This window comes from Eulemur rufifrons, chromosome 29 (assembly GCF_041146395.1).
Source record: "Eulemur rufifrons isolate Redbay chromosome 29, OSU_ERuf_1, whole genome shotgun sequence".
NCBI lineage: Eukaryota > Metazoa > Chordata > Mammalia > Primates > Lemuridae > Eulemur > Eulemur rufifrons.
In genome coordinates this window covers 24,467,282-24,493,987 of record NC_091011.1, presented here as the reverse complement: position 1 = coordinate 24,493,987, position 26,706 = coordinate 24,467,282, and the positions used below count along the sequence as shown (strand labels likewise).

Sequence of the window (26,706 nt, the reverse complement as noted above, 5' to 3'; positions counted from 1 at the left end):
CATCTGAGCGGCAACCACAGCCCAGGTTTGCTCTCGCATACAGGGAGCCCAGGGAAATGCAGACGGCCCCGCGCCACACGCCCACAGTCGCCAGAAATCCCTTTCAAATGATTGCACAGATGTCTGCCCTTGCATTTGAGCAGATATAAATCACAACGGTCTACTTTTAATTCCTAGGCCCGGTGTCTAAGGGGCAACAAAGTCAATCACTTTCAGGTTTGTTTTCTGAATGTTTTTTAAATCTTCAGAATTTTACTAACAATAACCACTACAATATGCACAAAAACGTGAACACATCTGTGCAGGTAACTGCATTTTGTCCCAGGGCACAAACTTCCTGTGTGACATTGGAGCTGGACAGGTTTCCACCAGCCAATGTTGCAGCCGGCCTCCACGGCCAGAGGTCAGCCCCGCAAGGGCCCAGGATGAATGAAATGGTTTCTGAGCTTAGTTTAGACGCAGAGGCTTAAATGGCATGAAATTGACACAGCCATGGCCCATATATCATTAGCAGTAACAGTAGGGGGTCTTGTTATTCACTAGATAAAACAAAGAGAACAACCAGATTTTCCTCGGTAAATCAGGGTTTAAGTCAAACAACTTGTCGCAAGATCTCAGTCCTTGGTTTCTGGCCCGATCTATCGAATTTTTGGTGGCATGAGAAAAGATAACATGTGACCTTCAGATAAATAAATAATTAAATGAAGGCTCTTAGTCCTTTCTAGAGAATCACAATTCAAATTTATGTGAGCTCTTCCTTGAGCCTCCAGAGCAGATGATACTCCATCAAATGTTTCCATTATTCTGGCTTATACCACTTTCAAAATAAAAGCCATGTTAATGATGATACAAACCCTAACCCTAGATGGGGTCATTGATACTTACCCATCCATGTCGTCAGGTGAGGAAGGGCTCTGCCATTAGCTGCAGAAACTCAGGCAAGAGGTGGGGGGAGAGAGAGAGAGAGAGAGATACTCCTTCCTTTCTTTTCTTTCTTTCATGTAAGTGAAAGCATCATATATTGTTAGATGCCTTGCTTTTTATTAACATAACAAAGTTGGTACAAAGTTTAAGGCCACTTATAAATTTAGACTTTCTGTTGTCTCAAACAGTGGTCTCCAAACCTTTTTGCTGTCAACCATGTCATTAAAAAGTTGCTGAAGACATACCCAAGATACGTATAATTATTTCTTCATTTATAAAGTCCAATCATGCCACTACTCTCCCGACAATATTTACATTATGAAATTTTAATCAGAGTGCAAACTGCAAAAGATTAAGATAAGGATGAAATTTAAAATATTTAAGTTTTAATAATTGTATTTAATTTTAATGGTAAAAAATACTTTTGCTTTCTGAAATATTACTGTTAATATCTGTAACAGGATCGATGTGTTTAATATGCTTTGTCATTTAAAAACGTCTTGGGTTACCTTTTTGTGATACAGCAATTCAAATGTCTCGCTATACTGAATGCTTGGTTTCAAAGTCCATCAGAGCTGAAAGAAAACACTTCACAGAAATGTGTAGATCCAAATGGAAGAAATGCCTCATGAGATGAGCTTTACTAATTCCCAAAATTCATTTTTCAATCCCAGCTATCTTTTATGCAAAGACAACTGTTGAAATTTTCCTTCATTTTAACAGTTTCATTGTTTTTGTTTTTGTAATATACAGGAAGATGGAAACATTTCCAAACATCTGTCTCCAAAATGCTCTTGCCATAGAGTCAATTTTCTTTTGAAAAGAAATTAATTTTCTCACTGAGAAAGTTTCACTTCTACCTTGAAAGGACACTTTTAAAAAAATTTCTGCTAGGTTACATACTAACAATAGCCACTTGCCATGACAAAAAATGAAAGCACGTTTGCAATGCTTGTCTTTTCGTCAAAGAAAGAATCCATGATTCACTGTCAGGTTCCACAACTCCTTTAAATGCACTGCCATAAAGTAACCAGCTTGGTACAAGAGTCCTAGCTGGCCATTCCCCATCAAATTGCAAAGTTCTATAAAGATCCTACTATTTGAAGGCTTTGCTTTTATGAAATTAATCATGTTGATAACATCCTATATGAATGTCAATTGCAATTCTTGGCAATATGCTGGACCCAGAAGCATGAGAAGATGCTACTGTGGATCCCCTGGCCCATGCAACTCTCTCTCTTTGTGGATGTTGTCTGCTCACAGTAATGTCAGTCACATCCGGACCGCGGGAGGGCAGGGTGACAATCCACCATTAAATATTAGTAAGGCTTACTTTTGTTATCATTTTGAAATGAAGCAAATACCAATGTTCTAGTATTTTCTCCTTGGACCTCAGTGGATAGTCTTGAGTAGCTATGGAGGGTATGCACTCCTCCTAGAGAGTCTCTATACAAAGGACTCTTCCCAATTAAATTAAAAAACTAGTTGTTCTTCAGTTTCTGAACCACCCTTCCCTCCCTTCTTTTAAAATAAAATACTTGCCATATTCAGTCTCCACAGGACTGTACCCTAAGAGGAGTTGGCCAGGGTTGCCCCTGGAAGTTTCCTGGCAACTTGTGCCCCCACCCCCACCCCAACATTCCCCACTGTCTTAGTACCTAGGACAGGGAGATGACAAAATTGAAAACATCTACGATTTCCATTTATTGAGCCATTATTTCATGCCAGTCCCTAGGCAAGGTGCTCTATTCATACAATTGATTTTGTTTTTTGACTGTAGTTACAATCTGTAACATCTCTGCAAACAAGGATTTAGCAAATTCTGAACCATTGCTCCTAAGGGAAATACAGGACGAGGTTCCTTCAAGCCTCTGGTCACAATATTCTTGTCAACCGATCAATACATAACCTTGTTTTATGTGTGTTTCTTAGTACCCTTTTATATATTGCTGGCTCATAAACATTGAACTCAGGGCCAACAGCACTATAACTCATGGCTGAACAAAGCTTACCTAACCCTTGTATTTTCTCTGTAAGTCACATCAAAGCCTGCTTACACTTAGGAACACTAGACAGTACTTCAGCACTATGCTTAGGGGCATTTTAAACAGCGAGATAAGCCACAAAAAGCACAAAAGTGCAGAAAATGTGGCACTAAACAGACTTTGAATAGGACACTTGTTTAGTATGAGAGCTGAAACAAGAAGGCAGAGGGTCACCTTTTTCAACCTCAGCTGGGAACATGTATGTTGGGCAACTCAAATTTTTTGCCACTCTATGCATGACGTGGAAAAAGAATGAGTATTAATTTGAGGGTTACAAATACATTCTTAGCAAGCAGACTGCATTTGTATGAAATGCAGTATGAAATCCACAAATAATGAAGGTTGACTGTATCACCTCGTAGTACCCTCCTAAATAGGTACTACCCCAATGATGTGTGAACTGGAGGGAACCTCAGACATCTCCTCTTCTGGTTACCTTCTTTGAGTCTTTGGGAGGTTGGTACAACGAATTGACTTCTCCAAAAACATCCAGTGCACGTGTGACCCAGGTGAGACTGAATCCCAGGCCTCCCAGTGCCCCTTCATTCAGTGCCCTTCCCAGTACATATTTTTGGGACCAAAGGCAGCTAATTTAACTTGCAGATGGGGCTACACGAAAACCTTCTTGTACCGTCCCGCACCTCAGTTTATTCTCTGCAATAATTAAAATTTGTTTTTGATCAGAATGTTTGATTTGATGACTTCTAGTACATGGGGACAATGAAAAATAGGTCTTAAACAAAAAGTCACAAACCTGAATTAAATCAGGCACAAAATGAGAAATTAAAAGAACAAACTCAATAAAATATTTGCAGCAAGAACAGGCTTTAATTTTTTAAATTTAGTTCTCCAGTGAGCCAATTCATAGATTGGTAATATGAGAAGGAAGTGATATAGAAAAAAGCCAAACATGTAGAATTTCAAAGAGATGTGAACATATGATGCATAAATAGGCAAGATGTGCCAGGATGTGACATTTTAGTTGGAAAATTATTAACATGTGTATATTTGTATATATTTTGATGCCAGCTTAATTTTTTTGATATTCCAACAATTATACTAAATTAGGTTGTTCTTTATTTGGGGAAAAGAAGTAGAGAATTTAAAACCCACATTAAATATGGCACTTATAACCAATGTGGCTTGCAGGCTGGCCACATTCAATAAGTGTGTATACCTCAAATGAACTAACAAACTCAGAAAAAGAAAAGAAATGAAACGGCAAAGATTAAGTATGTTCTCTGAATAAGATCCTTTGCTTGTCATGAATTGGTACACTATATGCTTTCATGCTAAGATTTTAAACATTTGAACCTCTCTTCCCCACAACTATTATAACTCCATCCCTTTCTTTGGGGTGATAATTCAGTTATTCTTATCCAATAATATTCACCAAACACCTTTGTATGCATAGCATTTACAGAAAAAGATGTTGCTACATCTTTATTCATTTACTGCACTTTTCTCTTACTCTTAGGAGGAATTAAAAATTCCTATTCAAGACCCCCAAATTTCATTTATCTGTCTCTGTCTGAAGCAGTGTCACAGAATCCATTCCTTTCATTCTTTAAGTTAAATCATGCAATTCTTACTCAAGTACCCCTGTTAATTTTGTAATAAACCATTTCCCCCACAACAAAAGCTCACTTGTTTCAAGGATAATTTTTATTGATGAGAGACAGCTTGCAGATACAAAAAGATAATTTTCTTGTTTATATGACATTTTCTGTTTTTAAATTTTTCTTTTCAAGGATTAAAACCTCTGCTGTTCTCTTTTAGGAATGTAGTTTATCAACTATAAGGATCCCATCCTTTTCCATAAATGAATCGATTAATCATGTCAAACGATCTCAGAGGCTGGTCATAGGGTAAAATGTGTCCTCCACCTCGAATAATTACCTTAAAGAGGAAAAAAAAGAACAGAAGAAGTTTAGAGAAATGGATATTCTAAATAAATGAAAAAGTTTAATTCAGACTAGTTTATATTTACAGCTTACATGAAATATAGAACATATTCTACCAATCCATGCCTTTGGATACACTACCTTGCTGTTGATAGCTTTAATAATGGGGATGTTAAGATAGGAAAGTTTTTAAATTGTATAGTTAATTAATTTTATGCAAAGTTGTGTTCCATCTTTCATGTGTGTAAAACTTGAAAATTACTCCTTGTGAGGAGTGATCTGCCTGCTCCTTTCTTCTCTTGGGAGTCGGTACTGTGCCGTGGAAGTCTCACTGTTAAGCTCCCTGAGGTCGGCCTGCACCTAGGTGGAGTGTCTTCCTAATTCCACCCTTCAGTCAGCCAGCCCCATCTGCCCTCACATTAAGCAATACCTTCCATCCTAGCCTTTATCAGTAATAAAGGGGAAATTTTAACTCTAAAAAAAAAAAAAACAAACAACAACAAAAAAAACACCTGTTGTTTTTTGATTCTCTAAAATAATAAAACAACATCTTGACACCTGAAATAAAAGGAGGTCATGTTTTGAGCAGCATAGAGTTAGAACATTTTCCCCCATAATCCAGCAGTATTATGAAACATTTTCAAACATACAGCAAGTTTTTAAAAAATTCATATACTCACCATTTAGATTCTCTCACTAACATTCACTTCACTTTAATTCATCATATCTTTTTGACAGATTTCAAAATAAAATGGGGACAGTAGTACACTTCCCCCAGATACTTCAGCATCACATTATTAATCAGAATTCAATATGTGTTTATAGATTTTCTTCTTTTGAGTAAAGTTATATGATGACATGCACTCGTCTTAAATGTAGACTCACCAGTTTTGACAAAAGTGTACACCTGGGTAACCCGAGCTCTTGTCAGGTTGTATAAAGCTCTCTTAATACATCTCTAGTTGAAATGAGTTCAAATCGACACGAGGGCCCACCTTGAGCTAGGGTCTGCACAGACAAAAAGGGGAGTGGTCTCTGTACTCATTAAGCCCCTAGTGTCAGCAAGTATTCCAAGTAGAGGGAAAGAGGAAGCCTGCATGATTCAACACCAAAAGGGCAAGGACCGACACAGAGTGTTGGGAGGCCACACACAGGAGGAGTCAGTGTGGCCTGAGCTGTCCTGTTGCATATATGGAGAATGGACAGGAGTTACTAGTGGATGAGAAAAGTTAACATGCAATTAAGGGATCACTTTCAGTAACTTATAGCTGCTGAATCACAATCAGCATTTAAAAATCACCTCTACGGCCAGGCACGGTGGCTCATGCCTATAATCCCAGCACTTTGGGAGGCTAAGGCGGGAGGATCACTTGAGGCCAGGAGTTTGAGACCAGCCTGGGCAATAGGAAGACCCCCATCTCTACTAAAAATTAAAAAAAAAAAAAAAATAACCTTCACAAGGCCCTTCTTAAGAGGCTGGGTTCTTTTACCTTTCTCAATCTGAAGGGAAGTGAGGCAGGAAAAAAGTATATTTGCACAGTGCATTTATTATATTAAAAAATCTCCCCCCCCCACCTCCCAATACGCACCATCTTACAACCTTGCTGTGAGGTAAATAGGATCAAAATTATTAGATAAATTTTATCTTGCAGCTCACAGCTGTACAAGCTGTGCACTGAACAACTACAAGGAGCACCATTCACGTCAGCACTGAGGAGATGAAGCTATTTGGAACTATTAGGTGGTTTGTTTAAGTCACAAAATTGTGAGATAACTATAATAGCTAGAACTCTGACATCTGGTACAAACACCAAATCCTAGTTTTTAATCAAATCCTAGTACTTGCACAATAATTCCTTACCTTTGAGCTGAACTTTGCATCTTAATTGTAGAACATTTTGACCCACCTCTCAACAGCCCTCTGAGGTAGGTGAGGGAGGCAGATCACCATTTGCAAATGTGGAATTAGACTTAGCCCTTTCACGTACCAATGGAAACTCCTGTGTTACGCCACACTTGGTCAGCGGTCATTTGTGCCTTGTTGCAATGACAATAGAGCCCATCTACCATTTGTGTCCATGCTTGCAACTGGAAACCCAACATGTCCCACTTTTTGTCACAGACTGAAGGTAAACATATATGTGACAAGAGCCCCTTCATGTGACTCTAGAGGACAACCACAATCCCAGGCTAGGATTTTCTTCCCGCAGATTCTCATCCAAATCTCTAGCCTTGGCAGGAATCCGATGAGTGATGTCTGTGCAGCTTCAGCTCGGCTGAGGACACTTAACGAAATCATGTGTGTGACAAAACCCAGCTGCTTCAACTGGAAATGAGTTTGGCAGCAAAGGTCCGGAACAGCAATCAATCGAATACCTGAGAGCCAAAGGTCATCCTGCCTCCAGGACGAGAGCTGCAGCTAAGTCAGGGCAGCACAGTGCATTACAGCCTGGGCACACAAGACGAGAGGCACAGCAAGTTGTGTGCCCTTGGGCAAGTAATTCAGCCTCTCTGAGCCTCAATTGCCTTATTGTGCAACTGGGAAAGAAGTATTATCTCTTTGGTAGTTGTGAGTTGTGTGAGGATCTAATGGAATAATGTCCCTGGAACACTTAGCACAGTGCCTGGCCTGGGATGGTATTGAATAAATATTAGCCATTCTCATTATTCTTCCAACAGTGATCCATATTGAAAATCTAGAATCAAAATGTCTACATCAACCTAACTACCCTAGAACATCCAGTGTCCCCACATTCCCATAAAAAATCCTGGCTTAAAGGAGTTGTTTGAAACAGTGGTCCTTGAACTTGAATGTGCGTAAAAGTATCTGGGCTTGTTAAAACAGATCGTGGGGCCCCAACTCCAGACTTTACAATTCTGAAGGTCCAGAGTGGGGAGGGGCCTAAGGATTTGCATATCTAACAATTCCAAAGTGATGCCGGTTGGTCCAACTACTTGCTGAGAACCACTGTTTAGAGGTTATTCTATTCTGCAGCAAATGAGGGAATTCTCTATTTACATCAAGGGAGAAGAGAAGTAGAAATTTAACACCTAATCCTGACCTCACTTCCTGGCCGTCCGAGCTCCTGATACTTACGCACATACACACACTCACAGGAGCCTTCCCTGTCTGCAGTAACACGTGATGAAGGAGAACTGTAGGGTCAGGTGTTCTCATTCTCACTCTCAGTGACCTGCCTGACCCTAGTCCAATTTTGGAGCTGCCATGTGTAATGACCCAATGACATCGTAAATGGTGTCATTAAGATCGGAAAGAAAAGCTCGTAAAGGAACAAAGGTTATTTCACATGTCACAAAACTCCCAAACAAAGTGTATTCTCAAGCAGATTCACCTAAAGCATTCTACCAATGCTAACCACACAGGTGAATTTATGAGTGCTGAAAAATCAGCCACTCCGTTGTTTACAGCCAAGCCACTCACTATTCACAAATCAAGGACACGAACCACTCGGCAGCTTTCAGAGGTGTGTAACAAAATGTAGCGGGGCTGTGATTACATATTTAAATGGGGCAAGATTAATCTCGAGGCTCCCTGGATAGAAACTGTATATTTTGGGTGCCTCCACACTGGAGCTGAAGCCCTCTGCTCATGCGTTCCAGATGTGCCAGATGTTCCAGGGAGGGTCACAAATGTGCCATGAATTTAAACAGGGTTATACAAACACTTTAAAGCTTCATTCCACTTTATTTTTTAGCAAATGATACAATTCTCCCTGGAACCTGAAACCCAGACCTGGCAGTAAAGGTTTCCCAGTTGTGCCTTTTTAGAGGATAGAATGTAGAGGGAAATTCACACTGGGCATGTGGCTGCAGACGTGTCAGGGGAGACTTCTTGGGGGTCTCAGAGGAGACCACTGGACAGAAGGTGGAGAGTGGGGTGGGGCGGAGGGGTGCTTTGCACACAGAGCAAACGGCAAGTGCAAATGCAGGGGGCGTGAAACGCATGCACGTGCAGTAAGTAGCCCGTAAGGGGTTCCATTCGCGAAGGAGTGGAAGGAAACAGAAGGGAGGGACAAACAGGCAAACACTAGTGGGACCATGCGATGCCCCACGTGACATGCTGGAATGCCTGGACCTTATCCTATACATCCTATAGCGTTGTGTTTTCTTATGGTGGTAAAATACACTTAAAATTACCGTTTTAACCATTTTAAAGCATACAATGCCATAGCATTTAGTACCTTCACCGTGCTGTGCAACCACCGCTATCCAGTTGCAGAATGTTTTCATCACCCCAAAGGAAACCCATACACGACAGTAATCGCTTCCCACACCTCTCTCCCTCACAGCCCCTGGCAACCACTAATCTGCTTTCCGTCTCCATAGATTCACCTATTCGGATATATCCTAGAGGGTTTTAAGTAGGGTAGTGATATGCTCATACTTGCATTATAGAAAAATGACAATATCTAACAGGGAGGCTGATTTGGAAGGGAGAGATACTGGGGAAAGGAGGCAAATCAGGAGACACCAAATCAGGTGAGAGACGACATGTACTCATGGGAGGGATGGGGAGAAGGGGAAGGAGATGGGGATATTGGGGTGGAACCAAAGAAATTAGTGATTCATCAGATACGAAGGTTAAGTCAGAGTTTCCTCACCCACCTGCAACACATCCTTCCCATTTCAGGGTTCTGACAGGAGCACATTTGCCAAGGGTGTTGCTACCAGCCAGGAAAGAGAAAAGAGGGCCATGGGAGATGCAAGGTTTGAAAGTAGAATATACAGGGAAAGTTTATGATTCCTGTTTTCAACTACCGAATGATGCATACACCGAAGAATCTTGCTTGTTATGGTTTCTGATTTACATGAAAGTTCTTTTACTATTTTTATCCCATTCCACATTTACTAAATCATACCTTTTAGCTTTCAGACACTAATTATTGGTACAGATAAAATAAATAGCACCCAAAAATATTATTAAAAAAGTACTTGGGAATGAGAATAAAGCCAAAGCTGGTAAAACAAAACAAAACAAAACAAAAATAAATAAATAAACAAACAAACAACAAAAATAACAAAAAAACTCAGAACAGAGATCAATGCTAAGAGTTGCTCCAGCAGCACTCAGGGAAACGATCCTTGAGGTTTCCCACCGTATACTTGCAGTGTAGCAAATGATGACTGAATAGGAGGAGGAAAGGAGCGTCTAGGTGCTTTAGAAGACTCAAATGCAGCCATCACCATGGTACCTATCCCTAGCGTAGCCAAGACATACCTTTGGTGCTCCTTTACAGCACCCTGAAAGGGCTTCTAAATACACCACCTTCCTTAATTAGATGTAATAATACTGTAATTTAGGATTTCCACTTCTGACTATGGCACAATAGTTTATATCAAACCAACCACAGAAGTAGAAGCTGAATTAAAAAGACAAGAATAGTTCTTTTTGGTTTTGTTTGTTTTAAAGAGACAATGTCTCTGTCTTCCAGGCTGGAGTATAGTGGCACAATCTTAGCTCACAAGCGATCCTCCCGCCCCAGCCTCCTGGATAGCTTGGACTACAGGCATGCACCACCACACCTGGCTAATTTTTAAAATTTTTTTTACAGAGATGGGATTTTGCTATGTTGCCCAGGCTGGTCTCAAACCCCTGGCCTCAAGTGATCCTCCCACCTCAGCCTCCTAAAGCACTAGGATTACAGGCACACGCCACCGTGCCTGGCCAAGAACGCTGTTTAAAGGTAGCAGGGAGCAGCTAGGACTTGAATGGCCAAGACCATGGAGAAAAGAGAATCACAAAGAAGTGAGTCCAGCACTTTGTGCTTCTTTCCCCTTTGGGAAATTCATCAGTTTCTAAGCTTCTCTGCCCAAGATGCCAAGTAAAAAGTGACAGACAAAAGAATGCAAAGCTAAACAGTCTTATGGTGCTTGGGAAACCAAAAAACAAAAACAAAGAAACCCCCAAAAGAAACAAAAGAAAATCTGGAGTCGCAGCCCTGTCAAGGAGGGAGGGCACTGGTAAACACTGCAGGCTTTGCATTAGATCCATGAAAGACAATGCCTCGCAAGTAATGAAAAACTAGAGACAGGTCAGCCCTCGCACACCTTGAAATCAACACTAAACCAATCATCCAAATCCCTGATTGAATCAAAGTGGCATGCCTCTACTAATTCCCTTCCAGAAAAAATTAAGTCCTCTTTGAAGATCACATCTTTCTTCAGACATTTTTTTGTCTAACATTTAATAAAATTTATTAGGCATTTAAAAAGACAAGATCAAATGACCAAAAACTAAGGAGGGAAAAAAAGATCACAGAAAGGGACCACCACAAGTGATCCAGATATTAGAATTATCAAGTATACATTTTTAAGTAACTGTGAACAAAATATTCAAGAAGTTAGGTAACAAAATAGAAAATTCACTAGAGAATTAGAATATATAAAAGAGAATCAAACAGAAATTCTAGAACTAAAAAGTTATTCATTCATTGTTAATTGAAATTAAGAATTTAATAGATCTTTCAGCAGTAGATTAGACCTGGTAGAAGAAAGAATATATGAACTGGAAGTTAGGTCAGTAGGAGATATCTAGTCAGAAGCAAGGAGAATAAGGATATGGAAAATACAAATAAAGAGAAGAAAAGACATGGGGCCACAAACATTTAACTTATATTTAACTGGAGTTCTAGAATAAAATGATAAGAAATGGGGCAAAAGAAATAGTAACATTTAGAGATATTGACTGAAAAATTCCCCAAACTGACAAAAGTCATCAAGCCACAGTTTGGGAAAGTGCTATAAATCCTAGACAAGATAAACATAAAGAAAACTAACCACATCTAGGCACATGATAGTATATTGCTAAAACCAAAGACAGAGAGAAAATCTTAAAAGCTGTCATAGGAAAGGAAACAATATTTTCAATACCTTCAAAGAAGCAAGAAAGCTGACCAATCAACAGAAACAATGAAAGCTGGAAGACAATGAAATAATATCTTTGAAGTTCAGAAATAAAATAAATGCCAGTCTAGAACAGCTACAGAAATGAAGATCTCATAAAGACATTTTCAAGGGAACAAAAAATTCTTAAAAAATTTTGTCAGCAGATCTGTACTAAAAGAAACACTAAAGGTTGTTCTTCAGACAAAAGAAAAATTATCCCTAATGCAAACATGGAAGTGCAAAGAAGAATGAGGAGCAACTGAGAATTTCTATATGTGGGCAAAAGTAATGAATAACAATAATAACAGTATCTATTGGAGTTTGAACTACGTAGAAGTTTCTTGAAAGACAACATTTGCACAAAGGTGGCATAAATTGAGTTAAAGTGTTGTACGATACATTTGCATATCTGGAAAATGGTAAATGTACTAATTCAAAGTTGGCTTTCTTAAATCAGGATGTATGTCATTATCTCTAGGTAAACACTAAAGGGATAGATAATAAAATAATGCATTATTAACAAGCTAATAGTGGTAACAGGGGCTGCCATTATGACTTCCAAATAACAGATGGGATAAAAGCATGAGAGTAAATGGAAGAGACATTATTGTGTGGTATGAATAACAGACTTCTGACAAACAGGGAACCTTTAAGTTAGAAGAAATCTTGAGATACAGTGATATAATCCTTCCTTTTAGAGAGATACAAAATGAACTCCTGAGAGGTGAAGACCTTTCAATGAAATCTCTTAGCCTCATTTCAACACATCACTTAGATGTGCTTTGAATGTGTCTAATAAAGAAAAGTCATGGAAATTTTTCTCCATATCAACTCGAAGAATCTCTGTGTTAACTACAGCAAGGTTGGTATGCAAGGTTGGAGGCTTTTCTTTCCTAGGTTATCATAGTCAATGGGAACCTAAATGCACAGTCCACTGTAGTAGGAAGCAATCTGGCATGATGGCTAAGAGCATGGACTCAGGATTCAGCAGATCTAGGGTTGAACCCAGTTCTGTGAGTTTAGCACAGTGGTTTAAATGCGTCTCTACTTTCTCATTTGTAAAATGGAAATAAGAGTTAGGATAACCAGTTGTCCCAGTTTGCCCAGGACCAAGAGGTTTCTGAGAATATAGGACTTTCAGTGCTAAAAGTAAAAAAGGGTCAGGCAATCCGGCATGGTTAGTCACTCTAATAATATTTAACTTTTTGTAAGGATGCAAAGGGACAATGTATATAAGATGTTACATGGCATTCAGTTCACAAATATGTCTTAAGCTTGCACCATGTGCTGATATCGGCAAATAATAGGCACTCAACCAATGATCACTGTACTACTATTAATATTATCTGAGTTTTTATGATCAAAAAATATTTTTTTCCTTTAAGGAGAGGAGTAAGAGCATAAGTTGCAACACAAATAAATATAACATTCATTACCATACTTTTTCAGAAAAAAAAAGGATTATAATACATTCTTCAGGAGGGGAAATATTTCTCTTCCAGCCTTCTTTGATTTCCATGTTATGAAGCCTTCCTTCCCATGGGAAAGGTCTCAATTAAAGTAACAAAACAGCTTGAATGAGAGAGTACACCTCTGTCAGTGTGCTCAACTTAACTGTGTCTCCAGTGAGTTTTATCCCCTAAGCCTGCTAATAGCATGATCCATCCCATTCTTTCCCTCCACCCCATCTTCCCCTTTTACCGCATGCAATGCCAAACACCCTTTCTCCCTACACAGAAATGTCAAAGCAAGCAAGACCTTACTTGTCTTAGCAGAATGGTAAAATGCTGTTCTGTCTTTTTTCCCTTTTAGGAACCCACTTTGCAAACCGGGATTTGGTGCAATTAAAAAGTAATTGAAACTTCCCTTCCTCATTCTCTCATTCTATGTCCAGTTTTTATATTTGATATCCTCAAAAGGATAAAAAGTACAATTCGGTTCATTATTTACCCTTACTCAATATCTAGCTTTATGATCTACCTTTGTAGTTTTCTTTTGGAGGAGAGAATGAGAGTGGGGGAGGAGAGGGCAGAGGTTATAGCAGTAAATGCTCTCTGCCATGAGTGTTGTGAGGACTGAGATCCTGACTCAGCGTCTTCTGGGTAACATGGAAACAAAAGCCAGCCAACTTGCTAAAGTTTTACTTCCTGGAAATAGCAATTATAGGAAGGTTCTAGCAGTAGTGTGCTGGAGCTCCCCATCACTGGATCAGGAGAGCCAACCCGTGTACGTTGACACTCCAGTCCACATTTAGTGATGTCAAGTTGGTGGTGTTAAACCAGCTCTGTGGGAGTATTTACACTATGGAAATTGGCAAACACTATAAATCAGTGCCCCCTCTTCCTGAGCCACTTTACCCACAGACCACCAGTTCTCTGACATTTTGATTTTCCTAGGGAAAGAGGAAACATTCTGGCATTCTTCCTGTTCTCAAGGTAAACCCAACAAACATCCATCCAAATGGGTGAATTTTAAAGTCTAAAACTTCTTTAAAATCTTGGCTCGGGAAATGAGATGGACCAGATTTCAAATATTAGTAGGAAGGTGAGAAGGGTCTGTCATCTGCTTCCATTCCTGCCTGCCCCCCCACTGAGTTCTAGTCCAGTTGGCAAAAATAAGAGTTTTAAGACCATACTACATCCATGAGATCCTTCTGTTTGTATCAGAGCACCCTGAGATGATCCAAAGCTGGTCTGTTTAGGACAACCCAAGGCCAGACAGGGTATCAGGATTTAAATGTGTTTGTGATCCACAACCTATTGGGACCCCAGGACCCCTAAATGTCTCCAGGTTCCAGGAATTTAGGATACAGAGTATGCCAAATGGCGTGGCATTTTCATGATGTCATTTGTTAACATAAAACAAGCCACACAGTTTTTACCGCCAAACTGAAAACTATGCAAGGCAAAAACAGTGCCTTAGTCCGGCTGACAATATGGCAATATCTTCACATAAGTTTGTTCCATCTCACTGCCTATTTCTCTACCCCACCCCACCCTCCACCTTATTTGTTTATTTTTTTGGCTCTGTTTAACACTCCCACAAGTGATTTTGTGAGTCTTTGGTTACACTTCAAATTAAAACAACAAAAAGTTATTGTTTAAAAAGCCAACCCCAATTCCTTCTTTGTTCCTCAAATATCATTGATTTTTAAAATCCATTCTCCATGTGTGGATAATGCTTTATTTTAGACTTCTTAGTATTTATCCACTTTCCATTTAATGAAATGGTTCTTTGTGAAATTTCAATAGATTATTAAAAAACCACTCAACAGCTAAGAGAAAATTATGCATTGTTGCCTAGCTGTCATAGCTCAATAAATAGATCTGCAAGCCAATTTATATTTTAAATAATACAATAAATTAGCTCCCAGAGTATTAACTACGTGCATATTTGGGTAGCTTAATTTAGAAGCATTCTTCTTATGCTAATTGGTCCTCTCTAGTGAAACAGAACCACATGAACTAAGAAGACTCTTGGCAAATAATCAGAGTAACATTGGGAGTTGCTATTGTTTATTATTTCCTTTGTTTTTAGGAAGCAAGCTGTGTGTTTTTTTTAAGAAAAGGAAAAAACCCAAAAACTAGGAATTCAATTTTTTTTTTAAAAAGGAGCGGATGCTCTAGTCAGCACTGAGATAGAGATGAAACTTCTGCTTCTCCTTTTGTCAATTTGTGTCCAAGAATATTGCTCATTTTTCCCCCTATGTAACCCAGAAAGGAAATAGTCTTTAGCTGACATAAACAACACATCCTTTAGCTTGAAGGGAATTGTTTTGAACTATTCATTATCTCGGCATGTCTAGTCTATTTCCTAGAAGACACTTTGGTGTGTACAATTGGTGCACAACCATAGCACCCTTTGAGAGCTGTACCATTAAAATACACACAGATGCACACACACAGTCACTCTGAGGCATAGGAAAGGGGCATGAGGATAAGGTGGAGGCCAACTTGATTTTAATTAACTGAGCATTTACGCAGTGCCAGGAACTGTTCTAAGGGGTGCGCTACAAAGATAAATAGTACATTATTCTTGCCCCCAAGGAGCTCGGCATCAAATAGGACTTTATCCTGCAGGTATAGGAGTTAAGGGGAAAACGTGATCAAACTTGCATTTTGGAAAAAGCACAGAAAGGAGGGTAGATTGGTAAGGGGGGAGACTAAGACCAGCTAAGTGGGCTACTGGAAAAAGAAAAAAAGTGTAAACAACAACTTAAAACACATATTCAGAGTGTTCTTGAATAGCAACTTTTAAAGCACCACAAAGCAAAAACTTTCATTTTGGGATTTATAATGTGGGACAGCCCTCGTGTTTTTTTTAATGCCCCCAAACTGTTGCACTAGTTTTTTGGTTTGTATAAATGCAGTGGTGTTTTTTTTTTTTAGCTAGTTCTTGTGGTTTCTATGCCAAGCACTAGGAAATGAATAAAATCCGGCCAGCAAGGAGGACACTATAAAGCAGATGTGAGAAACGCTAGCTCAGGAACTCGGTGCGTAGTATTTACCAATTACTATTTGTCTTAATTTTCTGGTAAGACTCACAGCAAAGCAACTGTGAGAAGCTACATAACTTCTCCTCCTTGCTGTTTCAATGGAAAGGTGATGAAAATGAGAGGTATTTTTTCAGAACAAGATTCAGGTTTTTCCCCCTATGTGGGGGGCGTGGGGCTTGCCCCAGAATTCAAGGCATAAGCTGGAAGCTGTCGATTTCATTACTTGCTGCTTCTTACTGAACTACTGTTAGTAGAGCTTAATTGAAAAGATGCAGAAGGAATTCATTTCTGATTTTTTTTTAAGCTGGATAGTTTGGTAGCCAGCACAGGACACCCAGAAAGAGAAATGCACCCACACAACCAAATACCACCAGGACTCGGATGTGACACGTGCACTGCACCTTCACTCTGTGGATGCCAGGGTCCTTTAATTCCAAGGTAGCCAGAAAAGAAGATGGGAGATAGCCAGGGAAAAAGAAAATAAGCCATCAATTTTAAACACAGGAAAGGACATTAAGCACGACCCCCCTTCAATTTAACAAGCCCAGGTGAAAGATAACTAGAGACAAGTCCAAATGTTTTCTGAAATAGTGTAATAGCCAGAACACTTATATATTACAAAGCTGACCCAGGCACAAGGAGGTATGTACAAGAATGTCCATAGCAGCACTATTTGTAGTAGCAATAAATTGGAAACAACTCAAACGTCCACCAGCAGTGGAATGGATGAAAAATAGAATCATATAATACAATGTAGCAGTGAAAAAGAATGAAACACAATTAAGCATTATCAACATGGGTGAATCTCACAGTGTGAACAGCAAAAGTATGTTTTTATAAAATACATACAGAATAATTCCTTTTATATAAAATTAAACATGGAAAGTAAAATATTGTTAATGGTTATGTATATCTGCAATGAAACTATTAATAAAGAAAGAAGGAAGGGGATAATAAAAACAAAACTCAGGACAATGTCATACCTCCAGAGGTAACAGGGAAGGTGACTGGGTTGGGCAGGAGAGGCTACTAGTAATACTGTATTTATTAAATTTCCTGTTAAGCACAAAGGTGTTCATTTATCATTGTTTTATCTTAGAGAAGCATTATAAAATTCTTTGCTATGTATTCAATATTTAATTTTTAAAAAGAAAAGAAAAACCACCTTCTGATGCTGCCAAACTCCCAAAAATGAACGTTTAAGAAATGTAACATGTTTTCTGCTGTGCTTTTTCCTTCTCCCCAACATGGAGACGATGAGATGGGCCCCATGTCTAAAAACAGTAAGTAGGGAAGACATGGAGAAGCAATCAAACTGAAACAAAGGCAAGAGTCCCTCTGATAAGCAGCTCCAAGGAGACAGAGTGGGGGCCAAAATCTAAACCTTGGGACTCTGGTTGCTGTATCAAAAATAAATATTAGGAACAAAAATAAACACCCACATCTCTGTGCTGGACGGCAGAAGAGTCATGAGTTGCCAAATATTTGGAAGTTTTTTTGTTTGTTTGTTTTGATAGTTTGTTTTTTACTGTCTAAATCTAAACTCCTATATTTCTCATCTTCCCTGTTTCCATATGTTAGAAGCTCAGTATAAATGAAAAAAAAAAAAAAGCTGGATGCTCTTCTTTTATTGTCAACAGGGATGTTTCAGATTATTGCTAAACTAGAAGGGACTCAATGCTCTAAAAACATCTCCTTACTCAATTTAGCCACTTCTATTTCCTATTATTAGGCTGCCAGGTAGCAAAATGTTGTACATCTCCTCAGCCCTCTCTGATACCACTACCTCTCAACAAGACAGTTTCTTTGTCACAGCGATGTTAAAACTGGATACAACCACGGTAGTTCTAGGTCAATCTGATAAATAATACTGAACCCATTTCATCAAGTGAATCTTTAATACACAGCATGTCTTAAGAACTGTGTGAACAGAGTGAGAGCTTCTTGTGCTGGGAAAATAGGTAATTGTGAGGAGGGCTCCCTAATGGCCATAGAAACCAATATTTATTATAATACATGCTTACCAGGTGCCAGGTAGAGTGTCAAGTAATTTATTAATTTATAAGCATTATCTCAACCCATCCTAATAATGAATCCTCCCACGGGAGTGGTAGGTGATAATGTTATCCCTACTTCACAGGTGAGGAAGCTCTTGGAGAGGTTAACTTGCCCAAGGTCACACAGCTAGTGCATGGCGGGGCGGGGACCTGATCCAAGTCTAACACAGAACCTACTCTCTTAATCCCCGGGCTGTCAATTGAATATGGTGACAGAAGTAGTTAGAGTTGCCAAGGTAATAAACTAGGGACAAAATTCCAGTCTACTTGATAGCTGAGCTCATGACATCTCAGTCTGGTATCACCAAAGGCAATCTGTGGTTTGGATTGAGAAGAGTCTACAATTATTTTTAATGCATGGATTCTTAATCTGTTTTTGTGCTATGGACTCCCTAGGACTGTCTGGTGCAGTCTGTGGACTACTTCTCACAATAATGTTTATAAATACATGATAAGCACCTGTACACACACACACACACACATACAATATACACATATATATTATAGATTATAAATGAAGCTATTATACTGAAATCATCAAAATAGTAGAGAATAAATTTATAACTATATATATACTTCTATATTGGCATGTTCAGTAAGAGCAACCAGTGGGTGTGATAACTACTGTAATTTTAAAGTAGTGATGAGCATAAAAGTTTTTTCAAGGTATCTATAACAGCATATGTATTAATAATATGTGATATGAAAATATCTCTGCTTTCCATTGTAGACAAAGTTAAAAGCACTAGTAATGCCACTGTGATTTGTTGCCTACATTCATAATGGAAGGAAATGCTAAATTTCATAATTCATAATGAAAGGAAATGCTATTTCAGTTAGAGGTCAGTGAAAATAAAGCTGTAATTTTTTCCCTTCCAAGTTCATTGACCCCTCAAATCCTAACTACAAACCCTTACCCCAGGTTAAGAATCCTTTTTTACATAACCTAATGATTACCTAATGGAAATGCTAAGTCTACTCATGATGAGACTTCACAGTCTAAAACACTGCACTTTTGTTTTTGCTTTGACTTGGAATTGTATCCATCCATTGTAGTATTTGATCAATAAATAATATCCAGAAGCAGATCCACTGTGGCTGGTGGACAATATCTTTGCTGCAAACCACTACTCTGGATGATGCTTAAAGCAGACGCTGCGGGAGACAGTTGCTCCTTTGTTGGAAGGTAACACAGACACACTACTATCTAAGAGCACTGCACACCCAGGACCACATAATGTCAGTACAGCACAACGCTCCGCTGGGAAAAGGAAGCTAATGCTTTGAATAAATAAAAGGGTTTTTCTACAAGTCTAAATTACCAATGGTCTATCAGTGATTTGGGAGAACAAAGACCACTTGTAAACCTACAATGCATGGCAGGGACTGAAGTCTAAAATTTAGCTTTAGGATTTGGCTGAGGATTTCCGAGAACCAGTGTCATCCCAGTAGATACTATTGACTAGAAGACACATTTCTAAATGGGATCCTTCGGATCAATGGCTGGTTTGTTAAGAGTAAAACTATGTTCTCGAATTTCTGGTTGGCCTGTAAGTAAGTATAATAGGAAGTATTAAATAAGTAAATAGAAAGGATTTAGAGCACCCTTTAGGGATCAGGGTGGATGTTTCTCCAAACAGAAGCCACACAGTGCTTCCTTCAAGACAGAAGTTATGTCAGTCATATCCCAGTAGTGGGATGATAGACATCATAGTTTAGGGTTCTCAAACCAGCTGCATATTAGAATCTCTGAAGAAGCTTAAATAGGTATGGCTGGGCTCTACCCCAGACCACTAAAAACAGAGTATCTGAAGAGGAGGCCTGTGAATCTATAGCTGCAAGGGTTGAGCCACATTCATTCAGGGAAAAGTAGTGGATTAATGATGGTTCCAAATTCTTTGCCATTCTTCCCACCAAGGGGAATATAGCCTTGGTCTGTGATTTGCTTCAACCAAGAGAGTGCAATAAAAATAATAAAAATAATCTTCTGGGACTTTTGAGCACAGGCCTTAAAAGGATTGGCATCTTTTGCTTCTCCATTTGGAAGACCGGCTGCTGTGTTGTGGAGAAGTCCAGGCTAGGGCACTGCATGACTAAAGGCCACATGGAGAGCGCACTGGGGGAGAGGAGATCTTCTTGGATGTCCCAGCTTTAGCCAAACTCCCAGCTGAATGCAGCTGCATGTGTGACCTGAGCCTACCCCATCGGGATCAGAACCACCCAGCTGAGCCCATTCCATCCACATAGTTGTGAAAAATAACAAATTGTTATTCTAAGCCACTAAGTTTTGGAGTGATTTGTTATTCCACAATAAATAACTGAAAAGGGTAAATATTTACTGACAGTTCTTTATTCTTTTTCCTGAAAGGTCTGTCATCCCTATCTTGGAATTTTGATATGAGTTGAAAACCAAGACCTGATCCATCTTTCTAATGCAGATGTAAGGCATAATCATACTGAGAGCTTAGGCAAAATCTTATATCATACAAACAAAGGAAGACCAAATTCCCATGTGGTGGTCTTAGGCACCCCACCCCACCCCCACCCAACCACCAAATCCCTGAGAACTAGCAAGTACATCATCTGGGTGGCCTTTGTGGTAAACATAGACGTGCACCATCAGAGCTCTCTTCAAGCATGGACTTGCTGCCCAGCTCAGGGAGTGCAGTCAGCAGACAGCCCCCAGCTGTCAGCTCTTTCAGGGTCTGCCTCTGCTGCAGAGAGCTGCCTTTCCCAAGATGATGCCCTTCCTGGGGCAGCCCACATTTGGTGACTGAGGGAGCTGGGCATACAAAGGCCTGGCTATTTTGGCCCAATGTGGGACACTCTGAAGGAAAATAGCCTCCCCGAGCTCCCTGCCAGGTCTGTCTGGCCTGTGTCACAGTTTTCTTTCTCCCTTTGTCCAGTCCTGCTCCCTCCCCCCTTCTTCCACAGGGGATGGTCCCTAATAAACCTGCACCCCAAGCTTCTCCTCAATGCCTGTTTTTGAAGAACCCGACCTCTGACTGCCACCTGTGATTGGGAGGTGGGGGTGGTTTGAGTGCTGTGTTTCGGTTTTCTGCCCACGGTCTAATTCCCATCAATGGGCAGAAGAACTTAGCTCAGGACTAGGAGATGGAGACAAAGAACCCACAGGTCAGGCCACCCCTCTTTGTAGCAGGTGACACAGCTAGGGGAGAGATGATCTTAGAGAAGATTCTGTAACAAAGCCAAACCATTTTCCCAGGGAATTAACTGTATTCGGTAATCACTGTCTTAAACCTATTTCACAGCTACTTTCCTCCATTCAATAACCTGTTAAAAAATTTTCTCCTTCCTTCTCCACTAGTCAAATGCAAAAGTCACACTTACTGCTCTTTGCTTCCTCTGATCATGTCAGTGCAACCAAGGACTTGCTGAAGACCTTTCTGGAACTGTTAGTTCCTTCAGAAACAGGTCATAATACTCCCTTAGCTGTTTAAAATTTAAAAAAAAAAAAAAAATGTGGGGAGAACTGCTGGCAGGAAATCCAAGAAAGGGCGGTGCTAGCCCTGGACATCCCCTCTGTGGATGATCTGTGGAAACGTTCAAGTCTGAGCCTGACCATCCCTTCCACTCAAAGGACTGCGGTCATTCTTTCAACCACTCTCTAGTTGTGTGTAGTCAAAGAAACAAACCAAAGTCAATGTTAGTTTTAGAAAAGCAGTTAGGAAATGGTGGTTATTGCTGCTTTCTGTCTGTCCACTGTGCTGTCTCTGTCTCCCTCCTCCTTGTAAGCACTCCTCTGTCCTTCAGGGAGCAAAGATTCTATGTGGCCTGGATGACCTGCTGGCCACCACCACTACACCTCCCCCCCCCACCACCACCACCACATACCTCCAGGGCGCGTACATAGCCATCCAGAGCGGTCCATCCCTCCCCACCCCATTCCCCACACAGGGACTCAAAGAAGCTATGGTGCAGTGGAAAGATCAAGATGTGGAGTGTCAAACCTTAGATGCCTTTACTATGTGAAGCCTTAAGCAAGTTTCTTGGGGGAAGCTTCTGTTTCCTCATTTATGAATCAGTAAATACCATGCCATAGCTCACAGGGCAGCTACTAGGATTCCATAAAATCGTGAATTAAAATCTGCGAGGCAGACCCCAGCTTGAGGGCTCGTGAGTGCTGAGTAACTGGGAGCCATCCTCAGCATCTCCTTTGACCATCCCAACACCCGACGAAGTAACTGTTCTCCCTCGGTTTCAAAACCAGTAAGCGGCCCACAGCTATTAAGCGGCAAAACCGAAATTTGAACCAAGTTTGTTGAACTCTACCTTCCTCTCATGACACCAGACAGCTTCTTGCAGTCGGTGATGAAATTCCAGAACAGTTAAGCTTAGAAGGTAGTGTGCTCCTGCCCTTCGGTTTCTCCAGACGTAACCTCTAGCTGACAGTGTGGTTTCTGTTGGAAACCAGGACATTTTGGGAGACACCCTGAGGAGAGTGTGGCAGACCACAGGCCTGAGGGCTCCAGACGCCAAACCTGGGTCAGAGTCAAGATGTATGAGTAAGTCTGGGTGCAGGGCTGGTGCTTTAGGCGGCTGGAGGTGCTCACTGTGGCCAATGAGGACAGGACCAGGGACATCAGCATGCAGTGATCTCTGTGTGCATACTCAGCTTTTCAGTTGGCGTGGACACCCAGTAAACACTATCCTCAAACAGGGAATCGATCCTCACAGCTTGGACATCCCAAAACTTATTCCCCCGACCTCTATTTCAGGAGCTCCGAGCCAAGCACCAGGAAGGTGGCCTTATGAATAAGATGGAGAACCTTCTTTCTGACATGACTGTCTATTTGTAGGGTTTTCTTTCCCTGAACTTATCCTATTGATGCCATTTTAACTTCTAAAGGAACAGCTTCAAAAATGTGCTTCATAACCTTTAATGGCTCACACCTGAGCTGGCATGTTAAAAAAAACAAAACAAACAAACAAAAAAAAACCCACCAACAAACCTTTGGTGGTGCCCCACTGCTTAAACAATGCCACCTTGCCTACCATGAAGGCCCCATGATCTCTTTCCAGTTTCTCTCCCAGCGCTCGTTCTCCGAGCTCCAGGCTACGAACCAGACTGTACCCTCTGCCCCAAACCCCGCACTCTCTGGCCTGTGGCTCTGCCCATCACGTTCTCTCTGCTCATTTGGGCCCATCTCAGCATGTGTTCTTTTATTAATATCAGAGGTTCCCAAATAAAGGGAACATTGGATGAACCTGGCCTCACCACCAATTAAGCTCTAGTGCCTTTTTTTTAAAAAAAACCTAACTAACTAAATAAATAAATAAAATAAAAACCTAATACTTTCTCTGTCTAAAAGAGGTGGGCACCATTATGATTCAGAGCTAACACTAGATGTGAAATACTTTATTTCACAGGCCTGCTTCAATTATGGCAGATATGTACACAGCTCCAATTTTAACTGTCCCAGCATAGGGCTGTGATTCCATCATTCCAGTGGTGGCCGTGCTTGTAAAGTAGAAAAACACTGGGATGGAAGCCAGGAGGCCTGGAGTCTAATCTCAGCTCGGACATGAAATGTTGGTTAGCCTCTGGGCTTCAGTTTCCCTCACCTGGAAAATAAGATCTAAAATTCCAGCTCTAACATGCTACCTAGCTGAGATAATCCATCCTGTAATTATTAAGTAAACCTGAATTAATACTGATATTGAAAACATAAAATAAAAATCACAATAGCTCAAACTGCAATCAGGAAAATTGGACTTGTTGGAGATTATGCAAAACTCATACTTGCGGAAGCTACACTCAGTATGATTTGATAAGAATGAAAACTGCCCAATGAATCAAAACATACTTTCAGTGTTTACATGGAAAATAATTAGTATCAAATAAAAATATTTTCAGTGAAATAAAGATAGAATAAAATGAAAATGGTTTAATTGCTTTCTTCAGGACATTTAGCTTAATGAAGTTTATATTATTAATAGAAAAATGTTCTTAAAGAAATTCATCAGTGTGGCTACTATTCTGATTAAAGTTTTTAATTTCTAAATATGGAGTCAAAACTTCCTTGGAGCTGGCATGCTGATTCAATGATGTAAGAACAAAATGTCCCAAAAGCAATGGCAACATCAACACAGACCATAAACAGCAACTTTGACATTTGGCAAAGGGCATAGAAAGACCCCAAAAGGAGCAGTGGGGTGACCTTGACAGTGACGGCTATGGGTTGTCAACAGCCGAGGAGAAAGACGATTGAACCTCTGGGACTCAGAGACAGCACTAGTAAGGGCTCAGAGTCAACACCAGTGCAGAGGATACCCATGATTTTGGTTACTCCATAGCCTGAGAATTACATTGTATATACCAGTATATTATATATAGAGTATTTCTCTCTCTCTCTGTGTCTTCCCTCTTCTCTTATAGGTAAGTATAGAGAGAATTTTGACATTTGCTGAAGGTTACCATATTATTCTACATTACTTGCTAACTGAGCCCCTCTGGGCATTAATGAAAAACAGATATTTCAGATTTTTGTTAGAAGATGTCTTAGAGATAATTCAGTCCAAACCATGCATTTTGCAGACACATTCTGCATTTCACAGAAGCTCAGAAAGTCTGCAGCCCCGGTTTCATAACAAAGCAGTGTCTGATTCTTAGAATGGTACAAATACCAAGCGCTACCTTCTAGGCCAGAGCCAACAAGGAGGAACAAGAAGTATTCATTCTCCATCTGACCTGTGAAGGCTGGCTGGAGTTGCATTTGGTCTCTCTGGGCATTGGATCGACGTGAATACACAGGGAAAATCGCTCCCTCCCTCCCAATCCTGTTGTTCCCCTAAGACAGCTGTCATTTCTTAACGTGGACATTTTAGGTAACCAGCCGGAGACAGGTCTACTTCGGTTTTGATTTTTTAAATTAAGAGCTGTGGAGTTTGGCAGAGAGTGAGCTTTCGTTTCTGGCAGACACATACCCACGCTTCTGTTTTGTGTGTCTGATACAAGCAAGTCCGTGGCTAAGGTCCGTTTTCTTCATTATCAGACGCTTGACATTTGGACAGTATTCCCAGGGCCAGGCTCACAGAGAATGCCTTTGTTCACACAGGAGCTCCTCGTCCTCCTGCCTCTCATCTCCACGCACCACCCCAATCCTGGCGCTGAGGCACTCGGGGAAGGATCCCCGCCAACATTTTAAAATCACCTCCACAAACGCAGAGCCCCGGCTGTGTGGTAAAACACTCCCTATCACAAACATATGTGGGCCTGGCTTCTTTTGTTACCCGTTTTTTGGCAGCCAGAGAAGCGCCGTTTCATCTCTAAATGTGTTTCGCATTCACAAGAGTCGTCAGCGGGCTTCGTGTGATATTTGCCACCAGTGTCCGACTGGCAGCCAATTCCTTTTCCCACCTCTGTGGGACACGCTGCCCTGAAGCAGCAATCTGGCCCCGCAAGCTGGACGTTTTCTGCAGAGAGCCAGGCAGGGACACGTGCGCAATGCCAGGCACTGGAGCGTTTCACGAGGCTGGTCCCGGGCATATAAAATAACAGGTGGTGGAGGCAGCCATCAGAGAGTCTGGAGGGGCTCCCGAGTGTGCCTGGTGGGATTCTCATCACAAAGCGGTGCGGTGGATGTGGGGAGGTGAGGAGTGCAGCGCTCCCTGGCAGCTCGACATTTGTATTTGCTCTTCATGGCCTGAATGTTAATGTTCCAACTTCGCCTTATGGGTTGACTTTCCATAAAACATTTTCCCAGATACTGACTTTTACTGTTTATAATTTTCTTTTTGTGGTCTACATTCTAAGTTAGTGATAATAAAAATAAAGATAGCAAAATTTACTATGAGTTAGGTATTGCTCTAAGCTTATCAGCATACTTGAATCTTCTGCACAGTCCTACAAGGATAGGAATTTATTCCTCTCAGTTCTGGAGGCTGAAAAGTCCAAGATCAAGGTGCTGGTCAGTTTGGTTTCTGCTGAGGGCCCACTTCCTGGCTTGCAGATGGCCACTGTGTCCTCATGTGGCAGAGAGACAGTGAGCAAGCTCTCTGGTATCTCTTCTTATGAGGACACCAATCCTTCAACCCAGGGCCCACTCTCTGACCCCATCTAACCTTAATTGTCACCTTACAGGCCCTATCTCTGCATACAGTCACATAGGGTAATGAGGGTAGGGCTACAACGTATGAATTTGGAAGGGACAAAATTCAGTCCTTAGCAGGTAGGTATAACTGAAATTTTAAAAATGAATAAATGGGTTAAACAACACATTAGGAAAGGCAATAGGGAAGAACAGAGAATTAGAAAATAGGTCAGTAGAAAATATCAAACCTGAAGCATGGAGAGAAAAAAGGATGAAAATAAAGCTATAAGGAATAAAATGTAAAAGTCTACTATTTATGTA

At 40.5% G+C, this 26,706-nt stretch overlaps 1 protein-coding gene across 2 annotated transcripts in view; it reads right to left on the bottom strand.

Annotated features, from left to right (window-relative positions):
- Positions 1-4,647: 4,647 nt before the first annotated feature.
- Positions 4,648-26,706, bottom strand: part of CPVL (carboxypeptidase vitellogenic like) — a 136,169-nt gene continuing 114,110 nt past the window's right edge. For both annotated transcript variants that reach the window (XM_069461822.1, XM_069461823.1), the window contains one exon: positions 4,648-4,868. In XM_069461822.1, coding sequence (XP_069317923.1) covers positions 4,761-4,868 — 108 coding nt within the window. In that variant the 3' untranslated portion in view covers positions 4,648-4,760. The remainder of the gene's footprint in view (positions 4,869-26,706) is intronic.